The sequence below is a fragment of the Leucoraja erinacea genome, chromosome 1 (assembly GCF_028641065.1).
Source record: "Leucoraja erinacea ecotype New England chromosome 1, Leri_hhj_1, whole genome shotgun sequence".
Lineage (NCBI taxonomy): Eukaryota > Metazoa > Chordata > Chondrichthyes > Rajiformes > Rajidae > Leucoraja > Leucoraja erinaceus.
Genome location: NC_073377.1, coordinates 95,452,252 through 95,477,010, shown reverse-complemented (window position 1 = coordinate 95,477,010; position 24,759 = coordinate 95,452,252). Strand labels below are relative to the sequence as shown.

Here is a 24,759-nt window from a genome sequence, read left to right as displayed (position 1 = left end):
CCTCCCCCATCCAAGTCGCAGTAGCTTCTCGTTTTCACCTAACAAACAGCTAACAATGGCCTGCTTCCTTTATTTTCGTTACTTTTTTGCATATCTTTCATTCATTGTTCTTTATCCCTCTACATCATCGCCTATATCTCTCATTTCCCTCATCAGTCTGAAGAAGGGTCTCAACCCGAAACGTCACCCATTCTTCGTCTCCAGAGATGCTGCCTGTCCTGCTGTTACTCCAGCTTTTTGTATCTATCCTGTGTGCAGTATGACTCCGATTCTAAAATATTCAAAAAGTAACGTTTGCACCATCCTCGTGTAAGTAAATTGATCCAAATGGCTCTCTCCTATGGGAGCTTATTTTCTGGAACTGTAGATTCAAATTAGGAACACGCTTAATGTAACGGAATAACTCACTTCCTGTTGTAACTCTTTTGAATGCTGCATTGTAGCTCCTTCTATTTCCTTGCATGGGTTTTTGAATAGGTTGCTGGCTATAAAAGATTCCCTTTCAGTGCTTGACAGGAAGCAGCAACATTTTTTTGTTTTGCTTGTGAATAATTTTTGCAAACTTGTATTGTTTGAATTGTGCATATGTCTGTCAGTTTTGGGTCTCGTTTCACTCTGAATCTACACATTATTTAGAATGGAAACGATTTATGTGGATTGCTCCACTGTTTGGGTAGCCTCAAACCAGTCAGTCAGTATCGTACATTGTCACGTGCACCAAGGTCCAATATAAAGCTTTTGTTGCGTGCGATCCAGTCAGTAGAAAGACATTACATGATTACAGTCGAGCCATTTACCACTGTATGGATCCATTTACAGTGGATTTCAACCAGTTAAACCAAGAAACCAGCTGGATGTCAGTGCCAGAACTATTGCTGCCTGCCCCGATATTCTGTCTGTAGAGCCATACATTTCTGAGAAAAGCTTGTGTAGTTTTGGAAGTACATTGGAAAGGTTGTTTTTTAAAGCCACATCTGGCGTTCACATCATGCTTTTGTCAAGAATGGGGAAACAGAAGGAAATAGCACTACACCAATTTTGGCTCATGTTGGAGTTCTTGGACCTTGTGAATTTAGCTGGTATTCAGTTCCTTATTGGTCAAACTTCATTCCTCATCCTTGTTAAGTGTAGCAATAGCCAATTTCAAAATAAGATTTACAGTGATCAGAAAAACATTTGAGGAACATCAGAAGAATAATCCTGACTGGAAACATTGTCTATTTCCCCACACAGGTGTTGTCTGACCTGTTGGAGTTCCTTCAGCTCTTTGTTATTTGCTCCAGATTCCAGCATCTGTAGTCTTTTGTCTCTTTTTTCGGAACTACCTGCTTTTCATCGGTGGGTGCCTTCATCAGAAGTGAGAGTTAGGTTCAAGAATAAACAGTTTTTTGAGTGTATGTTCACAGCTAATAAAGAAACTGTTGTGAAAGAAAGCCATGCGATAGCGGAAGAAGTCCTTTACATACGGCTGCTTTTTCATGGATAGATTATATAGTAATGTGCTATTAATGTGCATGAGTGAGAGCACCTGAATCGTACATCAGAAATTGGTGTATTTTTAATCTGGTTCTTTAACTTTGCAGCAATTTAAGTTGCATTTAAAACATGGAAAAGGGTGTAATGTAGTTGTAATAATGGGAACAAGAGCTAATAGATTTCTTTATTTTTGCAGGTGAATATAGTCCCTATAATTGCCAAAGCCGACACAATCTCAAAGAGCGAACTACATAAATTCAAGATCAAAATCATGAGTGAATTAGTCAGTAATGGCGTGCAGATTTACCAGTTCCCAACGGATGATGAAACTGTTGCGGAAATCAATTCAACAATGAATGTAGGTTGTAATTACTTTAATAGAATGCTTCCAGCATTTAAGATTTTTTGAGTTTATATGAGCCATAACTTTTGCACCTAATATGATCTGAAAAAATTGTTAGCTATATTTTACTCTGCTGCAACTTCTGTCTTTGTCTGTTTGACCTGTCAGTTTTAATTTAGTCTGTCATGAGACATCCTAGTGATATCTCTTCATTACCAAAACCTGAGAGCATATATATTTTCAATAACTTGGGTGTGGTTGTCTGGTTGAGACAAACATTAATAACTCTTTCTTTGTCTATTCTCTAAATGACTTTGTGATTGTAATTGTTAAGTATCTCTAAGGATTCATTTATAAATTTTACACATCAGAATCGGGCATTGTGGTATTTTTCTGGATTATATTTTTCCCAAACCATTTCTTCTGCTTGAAAAGAAAGTATATCCACCAAGGACAATGGCAGTGGAGTGTGTTTCTGTCATTCGTTCCCTTGTAAGAGGATTTGGGAAGACCTCACTTCTATTTTTGTTCCCTGCAGGGTCATCTTCCATTTGCTGTTGTTGGCAGCACTGAAGAAATTAAGATTGGAAATAAAATGGCGAAAGCTCGACAATATCCTTGGGGAATTGTACAGGGTACGTCTGATGAGGAAGATGCATTTTTCATTTGCCTTTGTTTTCAATTCATTAACATGAGGAGGGATCATTGCAAAATTGAGTAATTTTCTTTGTAGGACTTGCATCAAAGTGAACTCTTGCTATCATCTTTTACATCCTTTTATTGGTAATCAGGTGAATACTTTAGAAGTTGCATTTGATCTGTTTAAAAAGAATCACCACCTTTTTTTTTCTATTAGAAATATACAAGTTCCAGATCCAGTGGAATGTGTTTGTTGGAGCATCATGAGACGTGTATCAGTTGGACCACTGTTTCCTCATTCCACTGAATGCACATAGAAACAGTGTAAATGTAAGGAGAGGAGGCACTTGATTACACATGTGAATATCTACTGGGTTGGGTTCCCCACTTTTATATGTCATGTTCCAGGGATGTTGTTGGAGCAAGAACTCAGACCTTCTGTTCAAAAGCCCAAAAAACTACTGCTTACATCTTTACGTGCAAACTTTGTACAGTGTTCAAGTTGGTGATAGCTTTAAATTTTGTTTAGGAGAGAGTTTTGAACCAGTTTTTCAGACATATTTTCCACTATATTGTCAAATTATAGTCTATAACATTAAATAATGCCCAGAGTACTGGGACAAACTGCCTTCCTCTTCTGAACTGAAACATGTAACAAGCAGCTAGTGAAACAGTTTCAGTGATTATTTAACGACAGATCTTTTTTATCTAGTAGTCCTGCAAAGTTCATAATTAAACAACCTTCACCTTCATTGAGCTCGATGAACTAGCCTTAAAATTTGTCTGAAACTGTCTGTGGTTGTAGCAGGCTTCAAAGTTGGTATCCTCCAGGTTAATCCTTGGGCAGCTTCAAAATACAGCAGTGAAACACGAGGAATTAAAACATTTTTGCAAAACCAAAGTTGGAAAAGATCTGGTATATTTCAGCCAAGTGCCTAACTGCACATTTTTTTGTTTTCTTTGTGAGATAGCATTTGAAAAGTAGTACCCTGTTCACCCATGCATGGAACAGCTGCACAAATACCAGGTCCACAAAAGCAGGTCGGAGGCTGATTTCCCCCCCCCCCCCAAAATCTTTCAATCATGTACAGGCCACAAGCGGGGGAGAAGTATGATGGAGTGTTCTTCACTTGTGTGGTTCTACACCATCCAGGTCAAAGTCGTTTTTTGATTGGCACCCTACTGATCACACAAGACATCCACTCCACCTCCAGCACATTGTGGCTGCAATGTGGACAAAGAACACAATACCATTACTTGCCTGCACCATTCAAGCCTGACATTAAGTTCATGTGCAGCAGGCGTAAGGGGACATAACCATCTGCAGGCTTCCTTTTCAAATGCACGCCAGGAAAATTAAAACAAAAAATCTGCAGATGCTAGAAATCTGAAATTAAAAAAGAAAATGTCAGAAACTCTGCTGGTCAGACAACATTCATTGCAAGATAGAGCTAGAATTTGGCATCCTGCTGAGTGTCTTTTCAGTGTCATCTGTTCTTAAATCATGCATCATCATGTCTTGGAAGTAATGGCAATATATTTGTTGCTGCATATAAAACTTCACACCCTCTGCTCCTCAACACTTGGTGTATGAACACCAGAGCTGCAAATCAAAGATCTTAGAGCAGAGCAAGATGGGCTAATCCTGCGGGAGAGGGAGTGTGCGGCCCGGGGCAGCGGGGAGAGGGAGTGCGCGGCCCGGGGCAGCGGGGAGAGGGGCATAAGGGGGGGGAGACATTGTAGTGTGGGGGCAGGCGAGGGAGTGCCGGGGGGGTAGAGTTGAGGGGTGGGATAGGGCCTAGTGTGTGTGAAGTTGCGGGGAGGTTTACAATGTTTCTTATTTAATGTCCCTTGTCTAGTCTGAAATAAAGTTCATCATTGGATCAGAAGAAATATAATTGTGTGTGTTATATGATTATATACATTTATATCACATTCATGTATGTGTGTTTATAAACATTTTATTCTTTAACAAGAATTAACAGAATTATGAACTAACAGAATTATGAATCTAACCCTATATCACACACAAAAAGATCCCCCGCAATGTCAATTACCCTGCGAGTCGGGTCGGGTCGAGTCGGGTAGGTTCCAGTTACTACAAAATCAACTTAAACACTGCTTGTGAGCCATTTAAAAAGAAATGATTTAAAAAACATTAAAAAAGACAAGTACCAGTCAAATTTTATTCTTGACAAGAAGTATGAACTGACAGAATTATGAATCTAACCCTATATCACACACACAAACTGTTGCCCCGCAACATTGATTACACTGCGAGTCAGGTCGGGTCAGGTAGGCTCCGGTTACTAAAATGGGCGGGGAAAAATGCCCAGGATCCCCTCCGTAGCGTACTACACGTCAGCCCATTGTATTTCGCAGGAGTAGCCCATCTTGCTCTGCTCTAAGATCTTTGCCCTATAATCACCCATGAATCCGCCCATGAGCGTACTACACGTTTGCGTGAGAGTAACCCATCTTGCTCTGCTCTAAGATCTTTGCTGCAAATGGTTTGAGGTGGTGGCTCTGCACTGCCACCGTAAGGACAGTAAGGGATAGACAGTTAATGACATCCAATTATGTAAAAGGATTAATATATAAAAATAAAACAATTATTTGAGATTGGATTCCCAACCGTTACATGTAAACTATCTTTTAAAATTCTATAATGCCCACTCTGTCTGGCTTAAAGTTGGTGGACCACTACTGGATTTTGACATATAATATCAAATATAACGATCACAAGATCTACAGCACAGCCACCTCTTTGCCCATCTACACTAACCTCATTTGTTTACATTAGTGCCTTCTCCTCCTATACCTTGCCTGTTTAAGAGTTTGTCTAAATACTTCTTAAATGTAGTAATTGTATCTGACTGCACCACATCCTGTCGGGAATGATGTGGATTATATGTAGGAAGAGGAGATTAGTTTAACCTGGCATCACATTCGGCATGGACATTGGACTGAAGGACTTGTTCCTGTGCTATACCGTTCTAGATTCCTCTGTCAGCATGTCCAGATCCCCTTTAAAACTCCTTGCCTTTATCCTAAACCTATGCACTCTTGCATTTATTAGCCCACCATGAGACTATGTGCCCTATCTATATCTCTTCCACCAGGTCACCCTTGGTCTCCTGCTCGCCAAGAAAAACAACACCAGTCTATTCGTCCTTTTCCCATAACTAATATCCTCCATCCAGGCAACATCTTGGTGAATCTCCTTTAACTCTCTGCAGCACAGTGACTCCTTCCTATAGTGTGGGGACCAGAACTGCATACGATACAAAGTGCAGCCTAACCAACGATGTGTAAAGTTACAACGTATTGCCCCAACTCGTGTATTCTATGCTCCATCTTGTGTTTAGTTTCTCACTGTCTAGGCTCCACTGATTTATGAAAACGCGTTGGAACATTGATACGCTTCAGAAATTGTTATACGGGAACAGTTGCTGCCAAAATAAAGTCTTATGTTCTTCCTTTTGGTTCTTTTTTGGGGAAATATAAATAACTAATTTGCAGTGGAAAACGAAAACCACTGTGACTTTGTGAAGCTTCGTGAAATGTTGATTCGTGTAAATATGGAGGATCTGAGGGAGCAGACACATGCTCGTCATTATGAACTGTACAGACGATGCAAGCTGGAGGAAATGGGATTTAAAGACACCGATCCTGACAGCAAACCATTCAGGTACAAAACTGGTCTATCAAATTGTTGAGGTTTGGTAGTTTGAGCATGAGATCATGTGGCATAATAGCAAGACATTTGGTTATAGTTGTTAGTACAGTCATATTGTAGTTTATACAAATAGACAGTGAACTGGAATAATCAGAATAAAAGCTTTATACAATTGTGGATCCCTGTTTAAAGGGTGAATTTTAAAAAGTTGTAATTCTCTTGAGGAATATTATGCAGAACTGTCCATTTACTAGAAAAATAACAAGGGAAGTCCCTGCTGAATCAATGCAATCAAATGGCAAGAAGTACCTCACCTCCAGAACCCTTATATAGGAGAATGTACTATTTGATTCTACTTTGTGTATGTGCATGGTTGTGTGTAGCACGTTTTACATACTGGATTATATTCATAATAAAGTTGCCAATTAAAGTTTTTTTTTTTACCTTGGAGATGTGGGGTCATACATAGCACAGTGTTTCTATCTTTCGTAAGTTCAAACCTGTTTCTTGGTTAGATAATTGAATACAAACCAACATCTTTTGCTAATATGCTTTATGTATCTGCAGTGTCCGTCTGATTATTCCATTAAACTGTATTTATGTACTTGTTATTTTTAAAACTGGAATGTATTAAATTTAGTTACCGGGCCTATTCATTTTCATGATGGACAATAGTAATGTTTTAATTCCCAAATATGGGATGAGTTGGGTAAAACAACCTTGTAGATTTTTTAAAATTGAAGAACATGGATGCAATGTATGGTGTAGAATTGAAATTGCGTCCCTTTTAATTGCCTGTATTTGTGCTGTAGTCTGCAGGAGACCTACGAGGCAAAGAGAAATGAATTCTTAACTGAGCTGCAGAAAAAAGAGGAAGAGATGAGACAAATGTTCGTCATGAGGGTAAAAGAAAAGGAGTCTGAGCTAAAGGAGGCTGAGAAAGAGGTATAACTATCTGCTGAATTCAATGTTAACATGAAATTCTACATTCACACAGTATGAACACAGGCCATTCAGTCTGCAACAAATTAGCCATTCACACTAATCCTACTCTAATCTCTGATTATTCTCCCTTTATCTGTATCACCTCTCCAAGATTCTGCTATTCACCTTCACATTTGGAGCAATTTGCAATGGCTACCTACATGGCTATAGAGGTGACACAGCAGTAGAGTTGCTACTATACAGCATCAGAGACCTGGGTTCAATCCTGACTACAGATGCTGCCTGTACGGAGTTTGTACGTCGTCCCCCTGACTACGAATTTAGATGAGAGGGGATCTTATAGCAACATATAAAATTCTTAAGGGATTGGACGGGCGAGATGCAGGAAAAATGTTCCCCATTTTGGGAAGTCTAGAACCAGTGGTCACAGTTTAAGAATAAGGGGTAGGCCATTGACGAGTGAGATGAGGGAAAACGTTTTCACCCAGAGAGTTGTAAATCTGTGGAATTCTCTATCACAGAAGGCTGTGGAGGCCAATTCACTGGCTGTTTTCAAGAGAGAGTTAGATTTAGCTCTTGGGGCTAACTAAATTTAGGGATATAGGGAAAAAGCAGGGACGGGGTACTGATTTTAGATAATTAGCCATTTTGAATGGCGGTGCTGGCTCGAAGGGCCGATTGGCCTACTCCTGCACCTATTTTCTATGTTTACGTGAGTTTTCCCTCGGTGCCCTGCCACACTCCAAAGACACAGGTTTGTAGATTAATTGACTTTGGTAAAGATTGTAAATTGTACCTAGTGTGTAGGGTAGTGCTAATGTGCAGGGATCGCTGGTGAGCGCGGAATCAGTGGGTTAAAAGGCCTGTTTCTGCACTGTATCGCTAAATTAAAAGTGTGGGAGGAAAACGGAGTACATTTGAGGAAGTGAACATGGTCACGGAGCAGACTGCACATGGGCAGCACTGGAAGATGGGATTGTTGGAGCTGTGCGTGCGGCAGTAGCTCCACAAACAGCACAACTCTGCCACCCCAGTGATGTTTATTGCAGATTCTGTTGTACAGACTTGAATCTGCAACTGTTTCTGAAGGAAATAATAATGTGAATAAAGTGGGAAAAACAGGGGGCAATTTTCCTCATTGGCTGTCAGTGTTGTTGAAAAACACTGAGCAATCGGATATGTGGCTGGGCAATGAGCAACCTGTTCAGTAAGAGCCTGAATTTACTCTTCAGAGTCTGAACTATTACAGCAACTGTTTCCAAAGAGAGTAAGAAAACCTCTCCAGAAATCTGTAGTGAGTTGAGCCAACAACACACGTAGAACTAAGCCGTGAAGTCTCCGGGATTGAGAAATTACCGTCATCTTTACTTGTCCGACAATTGTGCTGCCGCTGCATTGACATTTTTCTGGCCAGGAAATCTAATTATTGGTCTTTAATGATGTTAAAATTAAGAGATGCAGCTAAAGGCACAGTTGAAGACCAGTGGTTCAGAGAGCAGAGCTAGTACACAATGGGTGCCTGGAATACGCTGCCTGGGATGGTGGAGGAAGCAGATGCAATAGTGGCACGTAGGAGCTTTTAAAAAGACACATGGATATGCCAGGGCCTGGAAGGATATGGAGCACATGCAGGCAGAGAAGATTATTTTAAGTAGGCATCGTATTCGGCACACACGTCTTGGGCCGGAAGGCGTGTTCCTCAGCTGTAGAGTCATATAGTCATGCAGCGTGGAAACAGGCCCTTCGGCTATCCTATCCTATCTATGTACACTTGTCCCACTTGCCTACGATAGTACCTGTCTTAACTACCTCCTTCGGCAGCTCATTCCATACAACCACCACCTTTAGTGTATAAAAGAAAAAAGGTCACCCCTTAGGTTGCTTTTCAATCTTTCCTCCCTCACCTGTACTGTTCTATGTTCCAATAACTGGATAATCAATGATGGGGAAAGACTAGATGGAAAGAGCAACAATAAAAGGGATATTGGTGGAAGAAGAAATTGGATGGCAGATAATATGAGATGGCAGGGAGGGAGGAGGTATGAGAAAAAGGGTGGGACGCATGGGATGGTAGTGAGCAAAATGCCTCTTTCGTGATGTTTACTTTGAAATATATCTGGGATTTGCTAAATGGAATTTTAAACATAGGTAGCTAGCACTGGAATTTTCAATACTGGGTTACAGACACCAAATATCAACTGTAGAGTGCAGATATCTAAAGTCAGTTCAGGTATCTAAACACGTCACCATCGTTTGCATGAAATACATCCGCGAGGAAAATGTTTCTAATTTTACTTCTAGACTGCATTTCCTGCGGCTGTATTTGTAGCCCCACCGGAGACCTGGCTGTCACAAGACAAACTGGGTTGTAGCTTACATTATTTCACATTTGGTCTCAATCCATTTCTTGTTTATGCCTTGTGGATTTTCATTCATATTCCTGTTTGCCTGAGACAGATCTGCATTTGAGCCTTGCGATTTAATTACTATCCACAGCTTCATGCAAAATTTGATCACCTGAAGAAGACGCATCAGGATGAGAAGAAGAAACTCGAGGATAAGAAGAAGGAGCTGGAGGATGAAATGAACGCTTTTAACAAAAGGAAAGCAGCAACTCAGTGGCTGCAATCACAGGCTCAGCAATCTTCCCAGACAAGCAAAAAGGACAAGAAAAAGTATGTCAATTTTCATTGTATTTACAAATATTTCTGTTTTTGTATTGGTGCAAAGGTCTCCTGAACTGACTTTAAAGCTTGAAGCATGTGGTGAGGGAGAGGGTGGAGGTGAAAGCAAAGCACAGCAGTAATATTTACTCATGAGAGAATTGTGATAACACTTTCCCTCCAGTAGACATGTCTTTTGATCATACCTTGTTATATGAGAAGGGACCAAACTACCCGAGTATGATGTGTAAGAAGGAACTGCAGATGCTGGTTTAAACCCAAGATAGACACAAAAAGCTGGAGTCTGAAGAAGGGTCTCGATCTGAAACGTCACCCATTCCTTCTCTCCAGAGATGCTGCCTGACCCGTTGAGTTACTCCAGATTTTTGTGTGTACCCAAGTATGATAATGTTTGCAAGAATAAAGTTCATTTCTAAATTGTAAATTATCAACATATTAACAAGAGCTAGAGCGAAAGCAAAGTCATTGCAGAAATTGTATTATGTTTTGTTTCCTTCAAACATTCTAAATAACTGAAAATTAAGTTTGAATGTTTTGCCTTAAGGGAAATAGTGGAATTAATTAAATTTGACCATACATTTGCATGTTTGAAATGTACTATTGCTGGTTTTGTGGCATTTGTAAAGCTGGTCTGCACAGTCTCACTGGAGTAGAAGAGTGTTTTCAGGAAAGTCTTACAATTTATGATATTAGTACTACCATCATCAAATTCTTTCTGCAGTTGGCTGTAGAAAAAAATATATGGGCCTGCTGGATATATGAAGTTGTATAAATACCTTCTGGAAATTATCTAGGTGTAATTATTGACTTTCTCAGTGTGTTCATGATCAAGTTTCCAGATACAAGGCAGGAACTTAGAATCATAGAAAATAGGTGCAGGAGTAGGCCATTCGGCCCTACGAGCCTGCACCGCCATTCAATATGATCATGGCTGATCATCCAACTCAATATCCTGTACCTGCCTTCTCTCCATACCCCCTGATCCCTTTAGCCACAAGGGCCACATCTAACCCCCTCTTAACTATAGCCAATGAACTGGCCTCAACTACCTTCTGTGGCAGAGAATTCCAGAGATTCACCACTCTCTGTGTGAAAAATGTTTTTCTCAACTCTGTCCTAAAAGATTTCCCCCTTATCCTTAAACTGTGACCACTTGTTCTGGACTTCCCCAACATCTGTGACTCTGCATCCACAAGGCAAAGTCGTCCACAAATGGTAGCGAAGCCCAGGTAGTAGGTCCTGATGTTTTGAACCCAGACCATGCTGATGATCTTTCCACTTGGATCTATTATTGCCAAAAACCCTTTGGGACTGATGGCATTGTCCCTGATGGCATTTTAACACAATTTAAGTAATCCAATATTTGACCAAGCAGCTCAATATTTGACCCAGAATTTTTACCATTTATAAACACAAAAACATAGTCTAGTAAATAGAGCAAATGTTGGGCAGTGAGGTGCCAGAACACCACTGAGATGGTGCAAAATTACTTCAAAATAATTGTCCCTTCCTGAATTGGATAATGAATTTAACATCTGTTGCACTGCCGGATTTGTATGTTTTTTTAAATAATTTATTTGGCTTAGTTTACTTTTTAAATTATTTTATTTTATAAGAAAACCTTAGTTTCATTTTTATCTGGTTCTCTTTCCCTGAGTGGACCGTATGTTTAAAGTTGACGTGTGAATGAAAGCCGCCCCGACACACAAATTGGGGACCATGCAGTTTGTATTTCCTCTTCACGTTGATTGAATCGATACGGCCTGTGTTTGAAGTATTTGGGGAACTAGATGAGTATCGAGCTACAGTTATTGCCCAGTGCCACGGAAATACTATTTACAGGAGTGGCCTTAGTTGTCTTGCCATTTGAATTGGTAGCTTACTATGCACAAACCTGTGCTATACTATTCTGTGCGGTTCAGGTCTGAGGGACGGGGACATCCTGGCTCAGGGAGATCACATAACGGGGAGAGGATAGAGAGAGAGAGAGCCTGTGACAGAGCAGCCAGCCTTCCGTCCAGTAGCTACCCACCACTCCTGCCGGTTGCGCCTGTGCCGAAGGACACCTTGGCTGACTCCTTCGACCCCCCCCTCCGTTCTCAACGCTCCTGTCCTCCCCGCAGCTTTACTACTGATGACCCAGCCAAGTTTGCTACTTTGTGCAGCCCAGGCCGTGCTGACCCGGGCCAGATTCCCCGCTCGCTGTGGAAAGGAACTCTTTCTTCCCCCCCAACGGTGCTGTCCTTTTACAGCTGATTCTCATCTCACACAGTTCCAGTGTTGAAGGCGTGCCAGGTTCCGCGGAGCTAGTCGTTACGAGAGTGGCGTTGCTCGGCCAACTCCACTCCAGTGGACGGCCACTGTACCTGCTGCCCCAGCGGAAAGCTGCTCCGTTTTCCCGCCCTGGGGACTGGACCTGGTAGAATGTCGCCATCGGCAAACTGGACCCAGCCACCCAGCCAGAGAATGTGAATCAGCTGCCAGCAATGAGGGATAGACTTGGCCATCCCTCAATACAGCAACATCGTTCTTAATGTTGCTGTATTGAGGGATAGTCAAGTCTATCTTTCTTGGCTAATAATCTAATCTTCGGCCTCCAAGATGCAGAAAAGTACGGACCATACAACCACATGTGTTTTTTTTGCATAAATGCATTATTTTGCATGTGTAAAAACCGATTTAATTTAACACAACCATTAACACAATTTAAAATAAAAGCATCCACTAGAGTGGAATCAACATTGCAAAAACATTGCCTGCCGAACTGCTGTATAAAAAGGTACTTATCTGTCCAAGTGTCTTGGAAGACTCAGCATCCACCTTCCTGTGTTTGTAGCCATTGGCGAGCGAGAGAGTCGCTTTCTGCCACAGCTAAGCATAGTTTTGGTGTGCGCGCTCACTATCTGCGCTTGTTCTAGGTCCGCCTTTTGTTGATACAAAAAAATAGTGGAACAGCGCCCTCCAATCCAAGTAGGTGCAGGGAACAAAATACGCCTACTGGCCGGAATGGTTCTGGAGCGCGCTGAGCAGCAGGCACCGCAGCCGCTGCAAATGCAACTTCACTTTTAGATCATAGGTGCGGGGAAAAAAGACACTACTGCGGGCCAGATGATTTACAGCCCCCAGGCCGCGTAGGTTGCCGACCCCTGCATTCGTGCTCTTCAGACACGCCCAGTGTAGAACTAAAACATATATGATATCAACTGAGGACTGGATTGGACTTGCCACTCCATTACTGTTGGTACTCCGTATCCTGTGAGATTACATGACAATTACTCTGCCATTATTCCGGAGCTCAGTTTAAGCTATTTGTTTAGAGCCCAGTGAAAATAAACAGTTCCGCAATTCTGTTTTGTCTCCAATCAGAATCCTCTCCCGTCTAACGTGTTCTTAAATGCCTGACTGACTGTTCCTTGAACATTCAGCCTTTGATAAATTCTCTTTGGTCTGATGTTTTTACTGTGCATGTTGCAGGAGAGGTTTCTATGTGATCATTCTGATAGGCTGATGTATTCTCTGCATGTTTGATCTTTGTTTTCTGGCGATCTTTAAATTCTTTTGAAGATTATAGTTGTTATCTTTGGATATATGATATTTTGTACAGAAAATAAGGTTGTCAAATGCAGGTTTTGAGAGGTACTGGAGTTGAGATTTGATTCTCGAACAAATTGTTTAACTGTACAGAAAGAAATTGGTTCCAATACAATGCTCAAAATGAGTAATACTCCAGTCGGGTCAGAAGGAAAATTTGAGAAAGATTGGTAAAAAAAATTTGAGAGCAAGTGGGGCAGATGACTAGCTCCAAGTGTAACGTTTTCAAAATTAACGAGTGCATTTTTGTAAACCAGCATTTGCAGTTTATTGTTTCAACATCCTGGTGAATCTCTTCTGCACCCTTTCCAACTAATGACATCCTTTCTATAATTTACTGACCAGAACTCCACACAGTACTCCCAAGTGTCGTCTCACGCACTATTTAGTAGTAGATAAAGAACATTAATCCAAATACAGAGGCTGTGCTGAATTGTTTTGGAAATCCAAATTTGCTTGTCTTGCTGATGCAGGTACACCACAAATTATCCAGTAATGTATGGTCCGTCACCTTTAACCCAGACAAAATTTCTAGAGCATTGCATGTGGTGCATGCTCTTTCAGGGTGTGTGCCTTTGTCCTGAAAGAGTTAATTGTTTACTACTTTGTTAATTGTTAATTATTTATGTTTCTAGCAGTCCATGGTGCTTTAGAGACACGGGGGTTTAGTTTAGTTTAGTTTTGATATACAGCGCAGAAACAGGCCCTTCGGTTACTGTTCCTTCTCATTGTCTTTGAGATGGAAGGAAGTCCTTGCATTGATGCAGTTTCTGAGAATGTTTTTGCCAGGTCTCTTAAAGAATAGGAGTAACTATTTAGATGTTGGATGATGGCAATGTTAATAGTTGTGTTGAAAGCTTTAAATCTTGTCAGAAACTGTTTGTGATAAAGTACAAAATATTCCCATATTTAAAAACATATTGACTATTGCTGAACAGGAACTCATTTGAGTTTTTGAATATGAAATATATCAGTAATTACCAAAAACGGCCAACTGCATTGCATGGCACCAAAAGGGTTTTCATTTTCCACTGAAATTATTAAATGTTGAAATGTTGTCCACATATATTGTAGGCAAAATTAACATGATTTTTGAATAACTTTGGTGTTGACTAACAAGAAATCTAGAGTATGTTGGGACAGGAATATCATAAACTTGAATTTTGTGGGTGCAGTTAATTTTGCTAACGTTTATGGCTGGAGTCCTTGACAAAATGAATAATCTGTGGACTTTCCATTCTTGAAGCATTTTTTGTTGCTTTGGCTGCACAACCCATTCAGAGTTCACACAAGGGAAAAGTGATGGGGATAAATTATATTTCATCTAATTGGTAGAGTGGGTTAACAGTGCACAAACAATGGTGTGTAGCAACCGTATTAGCTATGTATCATTAACCAGACTGAGTTGCTACAGTTTTTTTGTAAGTTAAAAAAAATCACACTTTTGCAGTTTTGAGTTATTTCACTATTCACCTCTTAATTTAACATAGTATTGAAGATTGGTAGAATGGTATGGCTTGCACTGCAATGAAGTAGCAAATCGTTTAAGTGCAATGTGCTGTATGCTTTCATCGGGGTATATCTCACAACATGTTCATATCGATCATAGAAACAGAAAAATAGTAGGCCATTTCCTTCGAGCCAGCACCACCATTCAATATGATCATGGCTGATCATCTAAAATCAGTACCCCGTTCCTGCTTTTTCCCCATATCCCTTGATTCCTTTAACCTCAAGAGCTAAATTGAAATCTCTCTTGAAAACATCCAGTGAATTGGCCTCCACTGTCATCAGTAGCAGAGAATTCCACAGATTCACAACTCTCTGGGTGAAGAAGTTTTTCCTCATCTCAGTCCTAAATGGCCTACCCCTTATTCTTAAATTGTGACTCCTGGTTCTGGACTCCCCAACATAGGGAACATTTTTCCTGCATCTACCCTGTCCAATCCTCTAATCCTTCTAAATTCTCGCGAATACAAGCCCAGTCGACCCATTCTTTAATCATACATCAGTCCCGCCATCCTGGGAATTAAGCTGGTAAACCAACGCTGCACTCCCTCAATTGCAATAATATCCTTCTTCAAATTAGGAGACCAAAATTGCACACAATACTCCAGGTGCACTCACCAGGGCCTTGTACAGCTGCAGTAGGAACTCCTTGCTCCTAAACCCAAATCCTCTCGCAATGAAGGCCAACATGCCATTGGCTTTTCTCACTGCCTGCTGTACCTGCATGCTTGTTTTCAGTGCCTGATGTACAAGCACACCCAGGTCTCGTTACACATCCCCTTCTCCTAATCTGACACCATTCAGATAATAATATACCTTCCTGTTCTTGTCACCAAAGTGGATAACCTCACATTTATCCACATTATACTGCATCTGCCATGCTTCTGCTCAGTCACCCAATCTATCCGTCACCCTGCAGCCTCATAGCATACTCCTTGCAGCTCACACTGCCACCCAGCTCTGTGTCATCTGCAAATATAGAGATGTTACATTTAATTACCTTGTCTAAATCATTAATATATATTGTAAACAACTGGGGTCCCAGCACTGAGTTGCACATTTGTGTTCCATTACATGTTGCACAGTGCAAGATTATTTTTATTACTAGCGTGCACAGTGGGCGTTGCTTTAGTGATCTGATCACAAATACGGACCCTTTATGGTGCTGCACCCTATGATTTACAGCTCATTCTTTGGTCTGCTATCTTGGATTCATAATCTGCTTTCACGAAGAATTGAATTTTGTGTTAATTCTCAACCCAGCCTCTAAAATTCATCCAGGTTCCTTTGTACTTTATCTCACTGTTCTTGATTGGTTGTAGCCTTACTGTCCCCACTTCAGTGCCATTAATAAATGCGGACAATTCTGTACATAAAGACATGTCTGAAAAGTTGCTGTGCAGCACAAGTGGCACAGATCCCAGCACCGAAACCTGGAGAAAACAGAAGGGTCATCAGCTGCACCACGATAATTCTCTGCCTTTGATGGAACTAGTTTTTGATCGAGTTCTTTAACTGTTCACTGATTTCTGGTATTTCTACCTTGTGCATTGACCTTCCATGTGGCACTAAATCAAACATTTCCATAGATAATCTCCAGGAAGTCCTCTCAGTTCACAAGCTTCACTACCAAGTCAGTATATGAAGAGCTCTTTCGGTAAAAGCATTCTCACTATGAGATAGCATTGATTATTTTTTTCCCCCTTTGATAATTTGCTTGATTTTCTTTTGCCCATTGTAATTTTCCTCTGATGAACTCAAACATTTTCTTCATGTCGGAGAGCAGGTTCACTTCTAGAACAATTATTTTGTCAATTTTTAACATATAAATATGTGCCACTTTTCCAGGTCCAGATTATGTTTTTTTTTTTTTTTTGATCATTGCTGTGGTTTTCTATAAGGCACAGTTTCTCCCCAGGTTATGGCATGGTTCCATCGTGCAGGTTAACAGTGCAAGCAAAGAATTTCACTGTGACTTGTCACATGTGTCATTAAATGATTGGGAGAGAGATCACAAGTTAGAAATGTGGCCACGATCCGATTTCCCACCCGTTAGAAGATACCTGCAGCCCCACAGCAGCCGGCAAATCCATCTCTCCCAATCAATTAAGGATGAATGAATACTTTATTGTCACATGTGACAGGCAAGTCACAGTGAAATTCTTTGCTTGCACAACCTGCACGATTTAGGACGTGAGGCCAATTGGTTGAAGTGTAGTGGGGAGGTAAAGCCCTAAGAGATCGCATTAAGGCAGTGATACAAACGACTGTTACGTAAATAATTTTTCTAGAGGCCACATTTGAAATTTGGCGCACGATTGAGCATTGAATTTATGATTTGTGGCGTGACAATGAAGATTGAGTTTCATAGGCTTGTTTTCGTACAATGCTTTTGTTTGCACTCCTTTACATTTCTGGGGACTAAATCCACATGCTAAATTATCAGCAAAATTCCTTCGATGCATCTGCTGCTCTTTCAGGTTATAAAGTAATTTACAACTCGAGGGCACTGAGTGAACTTCACAAGCATAGCATGGATCACAAGATGCTTACAGGTCTACCTGAATCCAAGCCGTACATGGGGTGGGAGTGACATTTAAGCCATTGATGTCCCCTCGTGAAAACAAAAGCTGATAGAACCAAAATATCCAAAAAGTATTTTTAGCTGTCTCTGGGAGTCGAGTCATGTTTCTGGATATCCGTCTTAACAGATGGGACAAATTATTTTAGAAACTTCATACGTACCCATAGATACCTGATGGGAAAGGACATAACCTAAAATATTAGCCAAGCATTTTGCAATGCTAGTGCCTGACCTTATACAAAGAAATAGGAGCAATCAATTCATCCCCGCAAGTCTTGTTAAATTAAGGCTAAAGACCCAGCAAACTTGACAACTGACGTTGCCATGAAGATTGTGGAATTATAAATTAAAACCTAATGGGACAACTGCAATACTTTCTGAATTTTCACTGACTTGTTGAGCTGACATATTAAGGCTTAAGATAATGGACAGTAGAGCATTGAGTAGTTCCTTTAGTTTATGCCCTTTGGCCTACTGAGCATGCTCGGTCACCTGTTCACTCTAATGCTATGTTATTGTGTTTTAATGCCCTTGTCCCACTTAGGAAACCTGAACGGAAACCTCTGGAGACTTTGTGCCCCACCCAAGGTTTCCATGCAGTTCCCAGAGGTTTTTGTCAGTCTCCCTACCTGCTTCCACTACCTGCAACCTCCGGCAACCACATGCAACCTCCGGGAACCGCACGGAAACCATGGGTGGGGCACAAAGTTGCCAGAGGTTTCCGTTCAGGTTTCCTATGTAGGACGGGACATTATCCACTCCTTACACATGAAGGGACAATTTACAGAGGTCAATTAACCTACAAACCTGCATATTTTTGGGATGTGGGAAGAAACCAGAGCACCCAGAGGAAATCTACGCAGTCACAGGGAGAGGGTGCAACTTCCACACAGACAGCACCTGAGGTCAGGATCAAACCCAGGCATCTGGCACTGTGAGGCAGCAGCTCCACTAGTTGTGCTACTGTGTCGCCCCTAAATGATTCTAAAGGAGGAAAAACTTTGCAATACTTTTTTTTAAAATCACTCATAAATGTTGTAAAGATTAATTTGAAACCGCATGAAGGTCGTTACATCATTGTGGTTTGGAAATTTAAGATATTTTGATTAGTCTGGTAGATATTGTGGGCATTTTGATGGCACTAATGCTTAATTATTTAATTCCATCAATTTGTTAGATATGTAAATTTTGGTTCAAGTGGCTGCGATTTTTAATTTTTTTAATTTTAAACTCATAATTTGCTATAATCCACAAGCTATTTATTTGCAGTGATTAAATGCAGCTGTTCATAAATATGGTTTGTATTTTTTAATCACTGCTTATGGAATTGTATTGGAATGCTACAAATTAATTCATAGCATATGATTTCTAATTGTGATTTGTTTGTTTTCCCCCCCCCCTTTTTTAATTGCAGTGCAAGCTTCACATAAGCAACCCTGGCCAAGTCAAGGATGCCATCCTATACATCTGCTTAGCTGTAATGCATCTTCCATCAAAATGTCCATCCATTTAAAAAAAGAAATAACACTGACAGATCATTAACAATTGTCTTTTAATAGGAAATTCCTTTAGTGTGCTTTCCATGAGGTGAAGAAGGGGTGCACTTTGTTTTTGAGAGGGCATAGTGGGAAAGTAAAGTCTAATGCATTGCAAACACAAACCGTAGTTTATGCAATAATTATTATCTTCAACATTGTATGCAGGGCTTTGGAAGGCATTGAGCAGGGGTGAAACAATGCATATAGATCCTTTCCCATGTGGAGTATTCGGGAAACCATATCCAATGAAATAATTTCCAGCTCCCTACTTTATCAGTAGTACAATGTGAACTTTACTGTTTTTACTATAAGAAATGTGCTAGCAAGTGGAAAAAGTATATTTTATGTCATCTGGTGCTTCTTAGTTCCATGGGGCATATTTTTGGTATTTGTGTTTTTCTGTCAATAAGGTGGCGTTTAAAATATTATTTGTACTCTTAGTATATGTACACTAAAGCTGTTTAACTTGATGCTGTATTTCTATTTGGGCAAATTCTCCCTCATGGATCCCTCTCCTCAGATATGTTGATGATTAATCCCTTCTGCTGGTGTGCATTATGCTTCTGTTTGATGCTGATCTGTTTTCTGGCTTGGTGATGCCTCTCCTCCACTGCTTTTAAAACAAGTTTTCACAGATTCGAAATTTTCAGTGGCAGGTTTCAGATATGCTTACCAACCACGTGACTCTGGGAAGGAGAAGTGATACCCACCGTGAGGTATGCATGGACAATCCTAACAGCAGCCTACATTTACACTTGAGCATTCCAGTCACAAGAGCTGATAGCTGATCAACAGTCACTCTAAAAAGTTACACATTAATAGATGCAAAATTGGACCTAATCTATTGAATGAAACTCATATTTTAGCAGAAATCTAATTTGGAGAAACTATTTAAAAATAGATTGTTACCATAGTTTACCATTTAAACTGGTATCAAGGTAATTTAAATTGAAATTCAAATTTCTTCTTGGGGTTGAATTCTTATCAGTGGATTCTTGTGTTTTCCCTGTGATATTTCCTTTTAAACATACATACTGATAAAAACTTAACATAGTTAGATGGTAGAATGCCCATTAACTCAGTAGCTCTTTACTTCAAATTCAGAAGCAGCATGTCCTTCAGTCAGCCTCAATTTAACAGTCTTTCCCCATGTCAGCTCCGAGCTGGTGTTCATTATTCAACCATGGAGAAAGGAAGAATAACTTAACCCATTGTCCCTCCAGAATATTTTCCAAGTATATTATTACATAGTATTAAAGCCCATCATTTCTTATAACTCTCTAAAGCACACCCATTCCAAATAAAAATGGGGGGGGATAAACAATATTAGAGTAATGAAATCCCTAACTACAGGTTTTCCTAATGACTTTATGCCAGGAAAAAAAAATATATCTATTAATTCAACTATATTTTTGAAGACATGTTCGTCAAGTGAGAATGCATTTAACTATATAGCTTTCCTGGAGCATATTGGCTGATTACCCTGGCATCTGTTTTATTTTGTTTCTGTAAGTCTTCTGCCTTGTTTTCACAGTAATCCTTGGCTCTGCACGGAATAACTAATACCCCCACAAATCTAGTTGGATTATACTTTCACCCTTGCATGTAAGTATGGGAGTTGAAGTTGCTCGTAATTTTGGCAATGAAACATAGCTGAAAAGATTTGCTGGTCTGTGCTCTGAGCTATTCTTACTGGATTGGTTCAGAACATTCCCAGAGCAAACTAATATCTTCCACCAGCTTCTTCTCACTCCTCTTTTGTTGCGCTCTGTATAGTGCCATGTACTTTAAGACCTGCCACATTTTGTTTTGCATTCGCTGTGCTCCACCACTTTCATGAGGTAAATGCTGATAATTTTCAGTATATAAACTTCTAATGCATTTTTGTATGAATTCCAGCCTTTTAAATGAGCCTGTCGTTAAATATGATTGTTATTTCTTTAACATGCACCATTACATACATATGTTTACCTCGTCCAGGCGTTTCTAAATTGCTTAAGTGCATTTCTAAAGAGATGAAGTATGCATACACAAACTATGCATTTGTAGACTTCCTACTTTCTATTTGAGTATTTTCATTAGGAGAGGAAATTAGTAAATCCTTGAATATATTTCACAGATCTCAAAAGCTATACTTAAGTTGTGTATTTTTAGCTTATAGTTTTATCACTATTGGAATAATCATGAAGTTACAGTGGTACATTTTGATTATTATTTGAAAATACTAAGCTATTAGTTATATCCATATTTTGAGTATTCTAGAGCACATTGATATAATGGTGCCAGCACTGATGCATTTTATTCAAATATATGTTTTGTTTGACTTCTGTGTGGTGTGTGAAGTATTTTTTTTAAATGTTCCACCAAACATTATGCATTTGGAGATTGTACCAAAGCCGCTTGTGACACTAATCCAATTGGCCTCAGAAATGGGATCCCAGACCCAAATATCTTGCATCCTCTGACTTTTTTTGTGCTTGTACGTGTTTTCTTTATATTGTAACATTTTATTGTGGTCTTACTTTTTCTTTGTTATACTACTGTGTCCTTTTTTCCTTGTTGGTGTACTGTTGTATGCTTACAAAAAATGTTTTATCGTGTCAATGTGCTCTTTCGGTAAACCTGCACATTCTCATCATGCTTTTGATTGAAATTGTCACTTGTGGATTTCTGGTTTTGACCATTTATTCACTATTCTACATGATTATTAGTGGGAAGGAAACGTTTTTTTCTCTTCACAGGATAAGAAAATCAACATGCCAATTCCAATTTATGGCTCAAAAATCGTAAGGATGGTTTACGGTCAATTGTTTTACGGTTAATTTTTTGGTTAAAAATAATTTTTAAGTGGGCCTGTCCCACTTACACAACTTTTTCAGCGACTGCCGGCACCCATCATAGGTTGTTGCAGGTTGCTGAAAAATGTCAACATGTCGCCGGGGTGTCGCCTGTATGGTCGTGAGTAGTCTCCTCAGTCACCTGGTCTTTCTGGTTGCTGCTGGATTTTCAACATGTTGAAAATTTTCGACGACCTATGATATGGTACCAGCAGTCGCCGAAAAAGTTGCGTAAGCGGGGCAGGCCCATAAGTTTCCCATGCTCTGTAGATAAATGTCAGTTGGCATCGTGGTAGAGGTACTGCAATTATTTTTGGCAGGGTGCAATCTGCTACTTCTTGAAGGAAAAAATCTGGGGCGGTATTGGGACTTGTGATGCCCGCTGCAGGTTAATATTCTGCTTCTGATGGTGAAATAATCAGAAGGTAGTTAGCACCAGGGAACTACACACGCAAAAGACAACAGTGAGCTGAAAGATTGACTCGCATGACTTTGGTCTTATTCCACTAATTTGTCTTTTCAAATAATTTAATTTGTGCACAGGTTTTGCAGTTTCATCCCAGGCTTTGGAAGTGCAGAGTTGTTTTTATTAGATTCTGCGCTTTTTAAAATTTTCCTCCCTGCCCCCCCTCCCTCTCTTCACTGTTTAACCAATATTCTTTCTTTAACTTTCCTCTATAGCTTCTTTATCTAATTGTCCTGCTGCCTGTTCCCTTCTCCACTGGACAAGATTCCCAAAGCTTTTGAAGAGCTACAATATATTCACACACCACGCAGAAGAATTATTTCTTTGTTCATCATTTTATCTCTTTGCTCCTTGCTGGTTACAATTCTTGTACTGTAGCATGTTAGATATGTAAGTATTTTATACATTTCATATGGAAAAATATCCAAAACTATTCTATGAACGGACCAAGATCAGACGATGCATTATTTATAAACACCTGACCTTCTCTAAGTTTAAGGTCTGTCTAATGTAAAATTTATTGGTGGTGCTTCTGGTAACTTGCTCTAATCATATTGTTTAGGTCTGTTTTTATAGCATTGTGCTTTTTTGCTTTTCAAATATGCCTAAACCCACTTATTCAGATTGCATGTGCTTTTGGGTTGATCAGAATTCTGACGAACATCTGCAAATTGAATTAGTGGGTTAAAACAAATCAACTCTCAAATGTGTTCTTAAAATGTTGACGCGTGATATTCTTGTCACATAGTTTTCAGAGGGGAAATAGAGGATTTAAAATAAAATTACATGGATTTTTTTTTGCATAAGTTTTAATGTTAAAACAAGACCATTTTAATCAATACTGCATCCAACTAATGTTTTTTTTAAGATTTTTGCGAAATGCATCACCTTTACCATCTCTGGATTTTGCCATTTTGAAAACTTAAAATGCAAATTACTAACCTTATACATTTGTGAACTTGGCATCATTGTTGCAATTATATTTGTTTACTCATGTAACAGTGGTCAGTAATTGAAAGCATTTCAAAAGATCACTTTAAGGTGGACAGGGGGAGTATTTTCTGTGTACAAATAGAGCTACCCAGCTTAAATCCCACCTTCTAACACTTGGGTGTGAAGCTCTGCAGATCACTGCTCTTCAAATGTACCTTTCTACTTTAAAACAGTAAGGGTGAAATATTTTCTAACAGTTAAAAATGCAAATAACATATTCTAGTTTAGTGTAAATATATTGAGGAAGTGAAGGCTGCAATCCTGATGTGGTCCTGGATGAAAAATTGTCTTCAGTATAACCACACTGGCTTTTCAGGTGTGCAGTGTTCTGACTCTGTTAAGTATGCTTTCCTGTAACAGACAATTGTATAAAGACTTGTTTGGAAACTGTGAAATGAAATTTTACAACAAAATAAAGTGAATTTAAAACCATAATTTAACCCGATTATCCACGTGATAAACATATTCTAGGTTCTTCCTCATTTTCTTCCATCTGCACTGATGTTTTAACTAAAAAATTGATTTCTTATGTATTTTTATTTTGAAGTTAATGAAAGCTGAATAAATTAAGTTCAGTATAGCTACAGTTTTGAATTGTTCGATTTTTCAACAAATCGCCGCCACCTTCCCCATTACATCCATAACTCGAGGTACATTTGTCCACCCAGTGATATGACGTTTACGCAACTTATACATTAACAAAAAAGACAGACATTAGTCTCACCTGGTGAGGTAGCTTGGATTCTCCTGCCTGGCCTGATCATTGGAAATCAGACTTTGGACTGAGGCTACTGCTGATTATTCATGCTGGTTTACAGCAATTTCAATTTCATGAAAACTTAAAATGCAAATTACTTGCATTAACATCCAGTTTTTAAACATCTGTGTTGCATATGTGTCTTTTTACAATACTGGAGAGATTTTGAGGAACAAGATTATTATTCATTTTTTTTACACCAATACACTGTTCTCAACAAAAAATTGTGTGAAACCTTATAACAGATATAAATGAGATAACTTCAAGATCAAAAGTCAAAAAATGTTTCATCAGTTTCCCACCAATTTGGACACTAAAAATGTGACATTAAAAACTGGCACATTTAGTCATGAATATTTAATTCATAAATAAACTTAATGTGGCCCCTCATACATATACATTTTGATAATGATCTAGGGAAATATCTTCATCAATACCAGGAGAAAAATACAGTAACAAAGATAATACAGTACAGTAAAGATCCCGTAACAGTCGTTGTGCTTGGTGTCCATTGTCACAACTATTATCGGGGTCGGTACGTCCGTAAGTTAAATCACAGAGGCTCCAAACCTCTAATGCTTTTCAAAAACCCAACAAGGTATCCTATGGTAGTAGCGATTTTTGGGCGAGTTCATTATTTTTTCTTATTTTCCAATTTAATATATCAAAAACTTCGTCGTGTCAAAAACGCAAAGACCGTTTACAATATATTTTCCGA

At 39.5% G+C, this 24,759-nt stretch overlaps 1 protein-coding gene across 7 annotated transcripts in view; it reads left to right on the top strand.

The window, feature by feature from the left end:
- Positions 1–23,717, top strand: part of LOC129699649 (septin-11) — an 80,667-nt gene extending 56,950 nt beyond the window's left edge. For 3 of the 7 annotated variants that reach the window (XM_055639663.1, XM_055639671.1, XM_055639629.1), the window contains exons 5-10: positions 1,673–1,834; positions 2,358–2,454; positions 5,981–6,149; positions 6,950–7,082; positions 9,579–9,757; positions 20,523–23,717. In XM_055639663.1, the coding sequence (XP_055495638.1) occupies positions 1,673–1,834; positions 2,358–2,454; positions 5,981–6,149; positions 6,950–7,082; positions 9,579–9,757; positions 20,523–20,547 (765 nt within the window). In that variant the 3' untranslated portion in view covers positions 20,548–23,717. Of the gene's footprint in view, positions 1–1,672; positions 1,835–2,357; positions 2,455–5,980; positions 6,150–6,949; positions 7,083–9,578; positions 9,758–18,864 lie in introns of all 7 variants that reach the window. The other 4 variants (XR_008723902.1, XM_055639639.1, XM_055639658.1 and 1 more) reach the window with 4 other exon arrangements.
- Positions 23,718–24,759: the final 1,042 nt, after the last annotated feature.